The sequence below is a fragment of the Papaver somniferum genome, chromosome 4 (assembly GCF_003573695.1).
Source record: "Papaver somniferum cultivar HN1 chromosome 4, ASM357369v1, whole genome shotgun sequence".
In the NCBI taxonomy this organism is placed as follows: Eukaryota; Viridiplantae; Streptophyta; class Magnoliopsida; order Ranunculales; family Papaveraceae; genus Papaver; species Papaver somniferum.
The window spans coordinates 117,913,570-117,927,012 of NC_039361.1; the positions used below are offsets into that span (position 1 = coordinate 117,913,570).

The 13,443-nt window shown below is 37.8% G+C and overlaps 1 protein-coding gene and 1 pseudogene across 1 annotated transcript; one reads left to right on the plus strand and one right to left on the minus strand.

Moving 5' to 3' along the window:
- Positions 1-2,328: 2,328 nt before the first annotated feature.
- On the plus strand, positions 2,329-5,559 carry LOC113276422 (aldehyde dehydrogenase family 2 member B4, mitochondrial-like). The gene is made up of 11 exons (XM_026526022.1): positions 2,329-2,621; positions 2,914-3,048; positions 3,151-3,293; positions 3,419-3,572; positions 3,666-3,895; positions 3,984-4,073; positions 4,175-4,348; positions 4,447-4,584; positions 4,797-4,934; positions 5,031-5,092; positions 5,187-5,559. Exons 1-11 carry the CDS (start codon positions 2,552-2,554, stop codon positions 5,458-5,460), a joined length of 1,608 nt encoding a protein of 535 aa, XP_026381807.1. The 5' UTR covers positions 2,329-2,551; the 3' UTR covers positions 5,461-5,559.
- A 492-nt stretch (positions 5,560-6,051) lies between these two features.
- LOC113273041 lies at positions 6,052-12,877 on the minus strand (annotated as a pseudogene).
- Between the last annotated feature and the right edge of the window lie 566 nt (positions 12,878-13,443).

A 13,443-nucleotide genomic window follows, 5' to 3' on the forward strand; every position in this document is an offset into this window, starting at 1 on the left:
TTGGCTGGCGCGATATATTGTGTTCGAGACTTGGCCAAGGCGATGAAATCTCTCCGAAGTCAGCTGAGACATGTTTGGGGAGAGAAAAGAAAGCTTGCACGCCTGATAATGTCTCTACGAGACTTCGACTCACTTGTATTTGACCAGCATATCTTGCAGAGATGTGTTAGGAATCAATTATGTTTGTATTTATGGGGCCGACATAACCAGTATATCTCAGAAGGATGTTCTAGGAGTCTGTCGAAAGAGCCAGAGGCAGAATAACCAGCGTATCTCGCTGGCATGTCCTAGGAATTATTCTGAAGCCTCGGTAAGTCTAGTCAGAGCCTAGAGTAAACATGACCAGTGTATCTCGCGATGATGTACTAGGAATCGGTTCTTGATCTCAAATAAGGTGAGTCGTGCTTACAGGGTCATAAGTCCGCGAGGGACGTTTTTACGCATCTACAGAGCCTACATGACATGTAGTATCTCGCGGGGATGTATACTAGGAATCATGGCATCACAATCAGCTGCGTCTCGCGAAGACATGCTGGAATAGTGGCTGTTCTGGTTCATAAGTGTATCGGGGACGTTTTACGCTCCATAGAACCTACGTGACCAGCAATATATCGTTAAGGATGTGCGCTAGGAGTCATGGCATCACGACCAACAGTGTTTCGCGGGGACGTATACTAGAAATCGTGGCTATGGGTGCCTTGAGGACCAAGGGCTTAGTCTCTCTCGTAAGAGTTGAGTTTGTCTATGGTCTTGAAATAGTAAAATAATATTTCACCATCTACACTAGGTCCCACTCCTATTTCTTTTTAATATAAAATCTTTTGTAGGATAGAGTTTGAAGTTTAAAATATTGGATTAGGTGAGATAAAGTAGGATAAAGTGAGATAAAAATAGTAAAATAATATTTGGGAAACAGAAAATTGTACTGGGCGGGTGGGAAGAGCCGCAGGCGGTTGGTGAAGATCCTCCCGCTGATTTTGTTAATCTGCGCGGATTTAGTCGGATCGCGCGGTTCTACATCAAACGCGCGTCTCTTCATCGTCCACACTCAACAAACCAATAAATTTGTTGGTTTGTTCACTCGTTTTTCATGTTTGTTGAGTCCATATTGGGAGCAAAATGAACAGACTCCTTAGGAATTGCCGTTTAAGGACAATTGTCAGCTCTTTTACACGCGGGAATGGTCATATCCGTGTCAAATTAACTACTTAATCATTTCAGATGGAAAAGTTAACATAATAGGGCGCTTTTTCAGAATTTGAAAACTCGAGGCATGTCCCCAAGATGATCCCTCAGTTTAGGGCATTTCTCCAAGTTTTCCGTGTTATTATCTAGTTGGATTATTCTAGTTGTTCTCTTTTCTTGTTATGAAACCGGTCATTCATGCAATGCAACATATGCTGATTGTTTAGGAAAGAAATAAATATTTTACTCAATCTATTCTTAAAAACTAGACTCTGATTAAATTGTAAAACCTTTCCACTCATCTCTTCCTACTTCTTAAGTCCATAGACTCAGACTTCACTCACCGAAAATACTGAGCTAAGTCTTGAACTCTTATATTCTTTTTCTTTTGAGCAAAGTCTTGAATTCTTGATCAGGTTAGTTAGGGTACTAATCATGGCTGCCCGAGCAATTTCGTCGCTTCTTTTCCGATCCCCCTCAAGAATTAGTACTTCGATTCTGTCGCCTTTGAAAGCAGGTTTGTCCATGTGTTGAATAATAATAACACTGTCTTTTCTGCGATATATTTGATTAATTAGTTATTCTGATTCTATTGTTATCATCACTTTGTTTCTAGCTAATTCTAATTCATTTAGTAGCTCGCTAGCTTATATTATTTCCATAAAATAGAGCTACATGAATAAAGAAGTATAGGTGGGTGAAATCTGTTTTCTTGCAAATTTATGTACCCGCCGTTGAACTCGTGTACTAGTACTGCACTATGTTAGTTAACTGCGGTTATGTATTAACTGTCTTTTACGGGGGTTCGCAGAATGCAAAGAGCAACACGAAATGAAAACAAAATTGGGCGGTACTCATTATCGAGCACCCCTGTTGTACTTTATACATCGATAGTGAGTGACCTAACAAGAGGAGGATTTCTTTTTTTTTTTTTTTCTGGTGGAAGCATATTTCATGTTGATCCAAAATGGATGAGTATGGATCACGAGTCTTGTTAGTTGTCTTTTATCTCATCAGTCAAGTTGTCTTTGTCTGGTGTGCATTTTTATCAACATCACTAATTTATGGGTAATTAAGCATGATGTAACGGTTGGTATGAGTGCGACTCTCTGATCTCCACTCTTCTTTCACCTAGTAGAACTCACAGTCAGATTAACTGATATCGAAACAAACGGAATACTCATCTTCATATTTAACTCCTAAAAAGTAGTCTTAAAAACAAACTTTTAGAATAAACAACAAGAAAAACAATAGAAAAAAGAAATTTTCCCTGAACTTGTACATCCTTTTTTCACTGATACAGATTCTCACTTCTTAGTTATCTTAGAGTGCAGTCTCAGTGAAAAGACTGTTTCTAGCAAGAGCCATGGCAACTAGGAAAGTTTCTTCCCTTCTCTCTAAAACCTTTGGTACTTCAGTACTTTCCTCACTAAAAGGTTGCTACCTTTTTGATTCCTTTCTTTTTGAGTTTATCTATCATGGGTTTCTTTTGCTCTTTTCATTTGTTGGTAAAAATCAAAAATAAATAATTGGTGATAACGTTTTTTTTATTCAAGTTGATACTGAAATTTGATGTATGTGCTCATCATACTGTGCTGTTATGTTTATTGTTTAGATGAAAACTTAAAGAAATTGTGTTGAATCAATAGATTCATGAATCTTGCAAAAGTAAGATCCTTACTTAGACTTTCTGGTTAAGTTTTTAATTTGTTATAAATAATTTTTTAGGGAAGAATATCAACTTGGGAAGAAGTGTTAGTAGATATAGTACTGCTGTTGCACTTGAAGAACCAATTAAACCACCAGTTGAAGTAAACTACACAAAACTTCTTATCAACGGGGAGTTTGTGAATTCTGCTTCAGGTTTGATTTTTTTTTTTTTCAATTATCATTCCTTTTTGTAATTGTTTCTTCAATTAATCAAGAATCAAGACATAAATTCAATCTTTGTCTCCCCACACACAGGAAAAACTTTTCCGACTCTTGACCCTAGGACAGGGGATGTTATAGCTCATGTAGCTGAAGGTGATGCTGAAGATATCAATCGGGCGGTTGCCGCTGCTCGCAAGGCATTTGATGAGGGCCCATGGCCAAAGATGACAGCTTATGTAACTGCTCTTGATTTTAATTTCTTAGTTTCTACTTTACCTTTGTCTGCCAAGAATTTGGATGATGGGATTGGAAGAGCACAATTAGATTGTTTTATCATTCTTTACATTGTTTGCCTTTACAGGAAAGGTCAAGGGTACTTTTGCGCTTTGTGGATTTGATTGATAAACATACTGATGAACTTGCAGCACTTGAGACGTGGGATAACGGAAAGCCCCATGCACAGGCCGCTAAGGTTGAAGTGCCAATGTTCTCACGTCTATTTAGATATTATGCTGGTGAGTTAAATTAAATTTTACTTACTGTTAACTGTAATCACTTTTTTATTTGGATAATTGTTTTAAGATTTTCTTCCGCTTGAAACGTACCAGGATGGGCGGATAAGATTCATGGTCTCACAGTTCAGGCTGATGGTCCGTACCATGTGCAAACCCTACATGAGCCTATTGGAGTTGCTGGACAAATTATTCCATGGAATTTTCCACTTCTCATGTTTGCTTGGAAGGTCGGACCTGCCTTGGCTACTGGTAACAGTATTGTCCTAAAGACAGCAGAACAAACACCATTGTCTGCTCTCTATGCGGCGAAGCTGCTCCACGAAGTGGGTTCTCTTAATTCATTTGCAGTAGTTTATTCTTCATTTCTTACTGCATGCTTTAGGAATCTTATTTCTGTATTGTTCATTGCAGGCCGGCCTTCCTGAGGGTGTCCTGAATGTCATTTCTGGATTTGGTCCTACGGCTGGTGCAGCACTTGCTAGTCATATGGACGTCGACAAGGTTTGTTTTGCTATATCTTAGGAAGAATATATATCAAAATTTGTAGAGAACGCAATAGTTTGTTCTCTCAAGTATAACATAGAAGTCCGACTTCTTTGCAGCTTGCTTTCACAGGATCAACTGCAACCGGCAAGATTGTTACTGAACTGGCTGGTAGAAGCAACCTTAAGCCAGTGACTCTAGAGCTTGGAGGGAAATCTCCATTCATTGTATGTGAAGATGCCAACATTGACAAGGCTGTTGAAACTGCCCACTTTGCTCTGTTCTTTAACCAGGTACGTTTGTCTAATGGAATTTTTGCATGAACTAAGGGACAAGCTTACATAGAAATGGATTACCAAATTTCAAGATCCTAAATGTGATTTGTCTACAGGGACAGTGCTGCTGTGCTGGGTCTCGTACTTTTGTACATGAAAAAATTTATGACGAGTTCATAGAGAAATCAAAGGCTCGTGCTATGAAACGTGTTGTTGGTGATCCCTTCCAGAAGGGTGTCGAACAAGGTCCTCAGGTGAATTATCTCTACCTTGAAAGTTTCATATTGAAAAGATCAAGCCACTTGGTTGGTTTTGTAGTTTGTCACCATTTCTTCTAGAGTGTTTCTATACTAATCGAGAGAGCAACACGGATCAGCTCAGTTTAAAAAGCTTGTTCAGCTAGGCGTTTCCTTTATTATCTGGGATATTTCACTGATATTGTTGCATTCCCCAATGAATATATCAGATTGATTTAGAGCAATTTGAGAAGGTTATGAATTACATAAAATCTGGTGTTGAAAGTGGGGCAACCATTGAAACTGGTGGTGCAAGATTTGGCGATAAGGGTTACTATATTCAGCCTACCGTCTTCTCAAATGTCCAGGTATCATATGCTATTTCCGCCACATTTAAGCAGTCGTCCTATTTTGCCACTATAATCGCCTTCCAAACTGACAAAATCGAACGTCTACGGAGTTAGGATAACATGTTGATTGCGAAGGATGAGATCTTTGGACCTGTGCAGAGCATCTTGAAATTCAAGTAAGCTTTAACCCCTCAGTATATTTCATCTCATTGCTTATAACACATTCCTTATTCTTCACTTACATATCATTTTCTTTTTCCATAATTCCAGAGATCTTAGTGAGGTAATCAAAAGATCGAATGCAATAAATTACGGTTTGGCTGCAGGAGTTTTCACCCAGAACCTAGACACAGCAAATACCCTGACGCGTGCATTGAGAGCAGGAACTATATGGATCAATTGCTTCGATGTTTTCGATGCGGCAATTCCTTTTGGTGGATACAAGATGAGTGGGCATGGCCGAGAGAAGGGAGTTTACAGTCTTAATAACTATTTGCAAGTGAAAGCTGTGGTTACTTCTTTGAAAAACCCAGCTTGGTTATAAGTCTAGTATCCTCTGCTTCTCTTGTCTGGGATGTTTTTCGTCTATGATGCAAAGAATTATACTTATCAACTAATAAAGGCTTGTGTGTTTTTTCGTTTCTCTCGGCTTATTTTATGGTGTTTTAGCAAACTCTAGAATTGCTTCCCATTCTTGGCTGATGTGGGATCCTCAAAAGAAAAATAGTACAGAGTACATCACTATTAAGTTTTACAAACAATGCAAACCGTTGTATGCAGTAAGACCTGTACATAATAAGCAGGGAAAGGCCGGAACAGAGCCAAACAACATAAGCAGTTAGAACATCTCAAGCACGGTTAGAAGTTTGAACCTTGCAAACCTCTCATTTTTAGGAGATCCGCACTTGAATAGAGCCAAACAACATATGCATAGCCAAACAGTGTGTTAAACATCACAAGCATTACTAATTTAGAATACCACACCTAATCCAGATATTTATCTTTAACATGTATATGCCCTTTTCACTCATCTAGTCTATCCATTATACAGAAGCATATGTTCTCACTTAGTGAATTGTAACCCGGACACGGGGTGGTTTAGAATAAGCTATTCGTGGTGAAAGAGTGTTCGAGCTCATTGACTTACGAGAGCATTTTCTAGTCTTATAGCAACTTGTTCCATAGATGGTCTTTGCTGCTTCTGTGCAGTGCACGAAAGAGCCAACTTGAGAATGAGTTCGAAAGCTTCATTCAAGTATTCTCCGTTCATTTTAGGATCAGCAAATTCTGCTATATTTCAACCTTTCGTGATAAACTTTGCCTGAGAGAAGTAGAAACGTGTCATGAGTTAGTAATGTGTGAAAAAAAAAATCATGATAAGAAGCATAACGCATAGTAGCTTATCTCTAACCATTTTATCCAGGGCCATCGGTCTTTTCAAGTTTAGATTAATAACCCTCTTCCCAGATAGTAATTGTAGTAAAACGATCCCGAAACTGTATACATCACCAGCTGCGTTGACACGGTGATTCCGTTGATACTCAGGATCGACGTAGCCAAAGGTTCCTCTCACTTCTGAGCTCACATAAGACTGACCCGCATCAATCACCTTTGACAAACCAAAGTCTGAAAGTCTGGCTTCGAATTTCGTCCCCAAGAGGATGTTGGTTGGCTGCAAAGAAAATTCGGTTATTGGGATCTCAAATGGCAAGCAAAAAGGAAATATGTCATAGAAATCTAACCTTGATATCACGATGAATAATGCTACCCTCTAGATATTTATGGAGAAACCAAAGACCTCGTGCATAGTCGATTGCAATCTCAAGTCTCTGAATCCATGATAGTACTTTATCTTTACCTGATATTTGCTAATTCGAATTCAAAACAAGAAGCTCTCACTGATTATTGAAACAGAAACGGAATTTTTTTATAGATCACAAAAAAGAATACCAAATAGCTACTCTGACAGGTTCCCGTTTGGGCATAGCTCATAGACGAGAAAACATTCATCCTCTTCCTCGCAATAGCCCAACAATGAGACAAGGTTTGGATGTTTAACATGCGACAAGCTTGTAACTTCTCTGACAAAGGTCGCCGCATTTGCCTCATTGACGATGTGCTTAACTGCAATTTGCCGACCGTTTGACAGTACACCTTTATAGACCTTCCCTACACCAGAAATGTGTGTGGTGATTGAGATCAAACCTCCAACTTAAGTACTCACCATAAAGAGTTGCATATAAATTAAGTACTCACCTGCTGTGCCTTGACCAATGAAGTTCAACTCATTTAGATTGTTTGTAGCTGACATAATCTCCTTGACTGGAATTCTCTGTCAACCACCAGGTATCTCAGGTAACTCCTGTGCTGGTGTCACTGTTAAGTGAACAAACAAAAAATATTACTGTAGAACTTTTAAAACTAGAACTTGCTAATGAAATTTTTGATTGTTGATCATTGCATACCAGCCTTCCCTGGTAACATGTTTGGTTTGGTTAGTCTTTTCCATAGCATGCATGCAGCGACAACTATCAGTGCCACAATACAAAGAAGACCTCCTAATAGAACCCATATTGCTGTTATCCATGTACACAGTTCCGGTGATTAATGAGATCGCTCAAACAAGTGAAACACAACACCAAATTAGAATTAGCTAAGGGCCGGCATGTATGAATGTAAGAAAAAAAATACCTGTGTGAATATTCTTCTTAACATTTGTTTCTTGTTTTTCTGCAGGAAATTTGAATTAGAAAACTAAATGAGGGAGAATTTGACTATAGTTTTGCCATTGACTATGGTGCACAACTGTCCAAATACTTACCTAGAGCTCCAAGGCATCTATAAACTGACTGTGCCCATCTTCTATCGGCAATCCTTTTACTGATCAATGAAACCAATACAGCAAACCTACAAACATCTCTTTCGGTTTTCTCTACTTCTCCACTATGTTTTGACGATCCTTTCATATCTTCCCAACTCTTCAGACAATTGCTACACACCTGATCCCAGTCCTGCTCATCATCACTCGAAAATGTGCAATTATTCTCTAAACTTGTCGATTCATGTCCCAAGTTACTCTCGACATCTGCAACAGAAAACTTCGAACAACGGCCACCACCACGTGTAAGTCTTTCAAACCCACAACTCGTAACATTACCATCAAAACTCTTCAATGAAGTCACACACTTTGTCTGGTCACCACCATCCAAGAAAATTTGTCCAGAATTACTTGCTGTCTGTCCCAATGCGTGAAGGTACACGTCGAAAGCAACTCCACAGCAATTGCTGGGAAGAAATCCACCCCAATCACCTCCGTCACAACTTGAAATATTACCAAAAGATGATACTTGAAAATCAAGAGGACAGCTTGTTCTAGTAGGATCAGGCAGAGAATAAGCAAAGAACTTTATGCCTACAACGAAGTTGAAGATGACAAATATGACTTCATATGTGCAAGAACTGAAGTTTAATATACCCATGTTAGGATTGCTTTGCCGAAAACACCTATTTAATCAGTTCCTGGAGAAAAGAAACACAAAAGCCACGAAATTATTTTTTAAAAAAATTCCGGAAATATGGATTCAGGTCATGCCATTTTCATGAACATATGATTCAAGGCCAAGAAACAAGAGATGGGCAGTTTTGAAGTTAAATAGTTTCTTTGATGCAAGTTAATTCTGTTTAAGCAATATTTGGCTAAAGAAAGGTTTTTTCTTTCTTTTTTAGGATGCATTATATGGAATAATCTATAGTGCATAGTCATTTGTATTTTCTGTTGGAAATTTTGGGTTAAACAAGAGGATGAAAACATAAACAAAAAATGGTGTACCCCTGACTTCAAGGCTCTTTCGATTCTTTTAGACAATAATTCGACCTTTCCCAATAAATTTGGCGAGTACAAACGGTCTCTCGGATTATGCCTTCAGGATTCAATGAAGCCCTAACACCGTAATCGAATTCAAGGATTGTACTTCCTTGACCCGACCAAGAAACACACTGTATAAGGTTCTGATGATGCTTTTTAGAGAAGAAAAAAACAGATTGTTTTTGATGTGTTGGAATGGGAGAACATCTTCTCTACTTATAGTGATATTCATCCCTGTTGGTAGTGTCGTTTCATCACCAACAGACGCTTCCAAAAGCCATTAATGGTGGCTTATGGGAAGAGACGCGTCAGGTCGATCACCGTATAACTCTGCGTAGCGGCAAACCTTGAAAGTATCCAACATTCTCCCCCTATTTTCAAAAAATGAGAAAAACACAAAAACACAAAGTAAAAAAAAAAAATTAAATCAGAGTGGCTTCATCACTAAAGTGACTGCCTACGTACCCGAGTGGGATCAAGCCAACGTAGTTCACGCTTAGTTTGGGAAATAAGCATCATCGTTGAAACCAATACATAAATGATAGGTATCTTTTGGATTTGAACCTTCACTTAGCGTAAGAAATTCAAAGCCTTATCGAGGTTCAGTGGTGAAACTAGTCTTGAACCAAGTACCCCTAATGATAAAACCGGAATTTCAACACATATTGATTTCTGAGAATAGTGTGTTCTGTTGCTTGCACATTAATGGTCATGTGCTTAAATCCTGGATTCATGAGTCTTCTTTAGAGAACGGTCTTCTTCTCTTAGGAAACGGCCTGATTTCCATACTCATATAGGTAAGTCTCGAAGGTATTTCTGCGAGACACCTTGTGATAAAAGTTAGACTTATTAAGGATTTTCATCCATCCTGTTTTCTTGCAGAAAACCAGCACTAATTAGAAATGAGAAGTTTTGTATTAGTGCTCCATAATCACCTCCATAACTTGTTGGTACCACATTGAACCTTGTTTATCCTTTCCAAAACATAGGTTGGGTTTCTGCTATGGGCAATCAAACTTCATTCACAGACCTTAGTCCCATTTCATTACACTTTATTGAACCAACTGCCTTTGGTAGACTTTTTGTAAATGGGTCTGCCAAGTTCTTACTTGTTTCAATATAGTTTACTGCAACTACTCCTCTTTTGAGTATTTGTCTTACCATTTGATGTCTAAGACTTGCATGTCTTGACTTTCCATTATAAGTCTTGTTAGAGACATTATAAATAGTTACTTGATTATCACAATTAATCAAGACCGCTGGACATGGCTTCTTCCAAAATGGGATTTCAACAAGTAAGTTTCTAAGCCATTCCGTCTCCTTACATGCATCGGTTAACGCTATCAATTCTGACAACATTGTTGAGTCAGAAATACAGGTCTGCTTCTTGGAACTCCAAGACACAGCAGCACCTCCTAATGTAAATATCCATCCACCAGTCGACTGGATTTGGATTCTACATTGTTCCATGTAGCATCATTGTATCCTTCTAATACAACGGGATAGATGTTATAATGCAAACCATAGTCAATGGTTCCTTTCAAGTAAGCCAAAACTCTTGAAACTGCTTTCCAGTGTTCAACTCCTGGGTTACTTGAGAAACGACATAGCAATCCCACGGCATGAGCTATGTCCGGTCTTGTGCAATGCATAGCATACATAAGACTTCCAATAATACTAGAATACTCAAGTGGTGCATGAGTACGCCCAGTGTTCTTCATTAACTTTATAGTAGGTTCTAAAGGAGTAGGGGCTGGTTTGTCATCAAAATGACCATACTTCTTGAGAAATTTCTCAATGTAATGAGATTGGGTTAAAACCAACTCATCTCCCTTTCTTAGGATTTTGATTCCCAAGATCACATCAGCCTCCCCTAAGTCCTTCATATCAAAGTTAGAGTTAAGAAACTTCTTTGTTTCTTCCACACGAGATATGTCAGATCCAAAAATAAGCATATCATCAACGTACAAACAGAGAATCACACATCCAGAACTATCATGCTTACAATAGATACATTTATCAGCATCATTTACAACAAAACCATGTGACAAAGCTACTTTGTCAAACTTCTCATGCCATTGCATGGGAGCTTGCTTCAAGCCATAAAGAGATTTTACCAACTTGCAAACCTTCTTTTCTTGGCCTGGCAATATGAAACTTTCGGGTTGTTCCATATATATCTCTTCTTCTAAATCACCATTTAGAAAGGCAGTTTTGACATCCATTTGATGTATAATTAACTTCTGTGTAGAGGCAAGTGCAATTAAACAACGAATAGATGAGATGCGAGCAACAGGAGCATATGTATCAAAATAGTCAATTCCATGTCGTTGTTTATAACCCTTAGCAACTAGTCTGGCTTTGAACTTATCAATGGAACCGTCTGCATTCATTTTTCTCTTGAATACCCATTTACGTCCTATAGGCTTTACACCAGGAGGTAAATCACAATATATCCAAGTACCATTAGACAAAAGTGAATGTTTTTCATCATTGATAGACTCTTTCCAGAAAATAGCATCTCTGGAACTCATTGCCTCAGCATAAGTTTTAGGGTCATCATCAACATGCATTACATATCTAGTCATACTAAAAATTTCATTCTTACTACCTTCTACAAGATATTGTACCCATTCTGGACCAAAGCTTTTCGCTTTCCTTGCTCTCTTACTTCTATACTTTCAGAAATATCTTCTATGTTAGGAGCAGAATGTTCATCATTGTTATTAGTCTCTATATATTTTAGACTAGGTAACAATGGGTTTTCTATGGGTTTCATTTGGGAACTATTCCTATTCAAGTTCTCAAAAAATTCCATATCTACAGATTCTATAATCTCAAAAGTGTCAAGGATTAAAAATCTGTAAGTAATACTGTTAAGTGAATAACCTACAAAAGCACATTTATACGCCCTATTTCCTAACTTAGGTCTTTTAGGATCAGGCTTCCTAACATATGCTAAGCAACCCCAAACTTTAAGTCTTCTCAAATTTGGTTTCCTATTAAACCACAATTCATAGGGAGAAACATTCTTCTTTTTCAAAGGAATTCTATTCAAAATATAGCATGCAGATAACATAGCTTCACCCCACAAGGAATTAGGAAAATTAGAACTAATAAGCATAGGATTAACCATCTCAACCAACGTTCTATTTTTCCTTTCCGCAATACCATTTTGTTGAGGTGTATAAGGTGCAGTAAGTTGATGAATTAAACCATGCTCTTGACAATACAATTTAAATTCATTAGGAAAATACTCACCACCACGATCAGAACGTAAAATTTTAATTTTCTGTCCTAATTGTGTCTCTACTTCTGCTTTGTATATTTTGAACATATCAAATACTTCATCCTTAGATTTCATCAAGTAAGTATAAGCATATCTAGTGCAATCATCAATAAAAGTAACATAGTATTTGTTTCCACCACGAGTCACATGATTTTTTAAATCACCAACATCACTATGTACTAATTCAAGCAAGGAAGAATTTCTAACTACAGATTTAAAGGAAACTCTATGTATTTTTGCTTGCACACATATTTCACACTTAGAGATATTATCAAAATTGCAATCAGAAATTAATCCTAATTTTCTCATGTTTCTAAGGGAACCATAATTCATATGTCCTAATCTACCATGCCATAGATCAACGGAGTCAATAGTATAAGCAAAACCATTCTTTATTAAATTAAGCTTAATCATCCCATTACAAGCATATCCTTGTCCAACAAATACACCATTTTTGGACAATACAAACTTATTAGACTCATAAGTCGTCTTGAATCCGGCCTTCATAACGAGGTCTCCAGAAACAAGGTTTTTCACAATGTCAGGGACATGAAATACATTAGTAAGAGTAACAGTCTTTCCCGAAGTAAAGGAGAGATCAATAGTGCCTTTTCCAATCACTTTGTTGTGTAAGTTGTTTGCAGGGACAACTTCGTTTCCTTCGCCAGTAACCGATTCATATGTCTTGTAAAGATGCCTGTCTTTACAGATATGGACAGTTGAACCATTGTCGTACCACCATCCACTCTTATTGTTATAAACGGCGTTGGCGGCTTGCACTACAATAACAAGTTTGTCATCGACCATATTTGCCTCCTTTTTCTGTCCTTGTTGTTTCTTTTTAAGACGACAATCACGAGCAATATGGTCGGGTTTATCACAGAAGAAGCAAGGCCCCTTCTTCTTACTCTTCTTGTTGGGATGTTGCTTCTTAAACTGAGTATCATTATTAGGTTTCAAAGCATTTGGTGTCTTAGAAAAATCTACACTGTTAACCTTAGAATGATCCTCAATTTGCTGACTATCCTTAATTTGTCGTTTACGAGAGTCCTCTTCTATACGAAGATGACGTTGTAAACCTTCTAAATCATAGTCGTCTCAGCATGCTTAAGTTTCTTCTTACAACCATTCCAAGAAGGAGGAAGACGAGAAATAATGACTCCGCCAATAAAAGCAGAAACAAGTTCAATTCCATCATCCTTAAGATGATTAACAATGAGTAAAAGTTCACTGACCTGGGAAATAATTGACTTACTATCAACCATTTTAAAATCCATGAAGTTGCAAATCAGGAATTTCTTGTTGCTTGCTTCAGAAATCTTGTATTTGTTTTCAAGAGTAGTCCATAATTCCTTTGCAGACGAAATACTTCG

Excerpts from the sequence above, each read along its gene's own strand:
- LOC113276422 (XM_026526022.1), top strand. The coding sequence starts at position 2,552 with ATGGCAACTAGGAAAGTTTCTTCCCTTCTCTCTAAAACCTTTGGTACT. Across the intron at positions 4,349-4,446 it reads TTGCTCTGTTCTTTAACCAG|GGACAGTGCTGCTGTGCTGG; the intron begins GTACGTTTGTCT and ends ATTTGTCTACAG. Across the intron at positions 4,935-5,030 it reads CCGTCTTCTCAAATGTCCAG|GATAACATGTTGATTGCGAA; the intron begins GTATCATATGCT and ends CTACGGAGTTAG.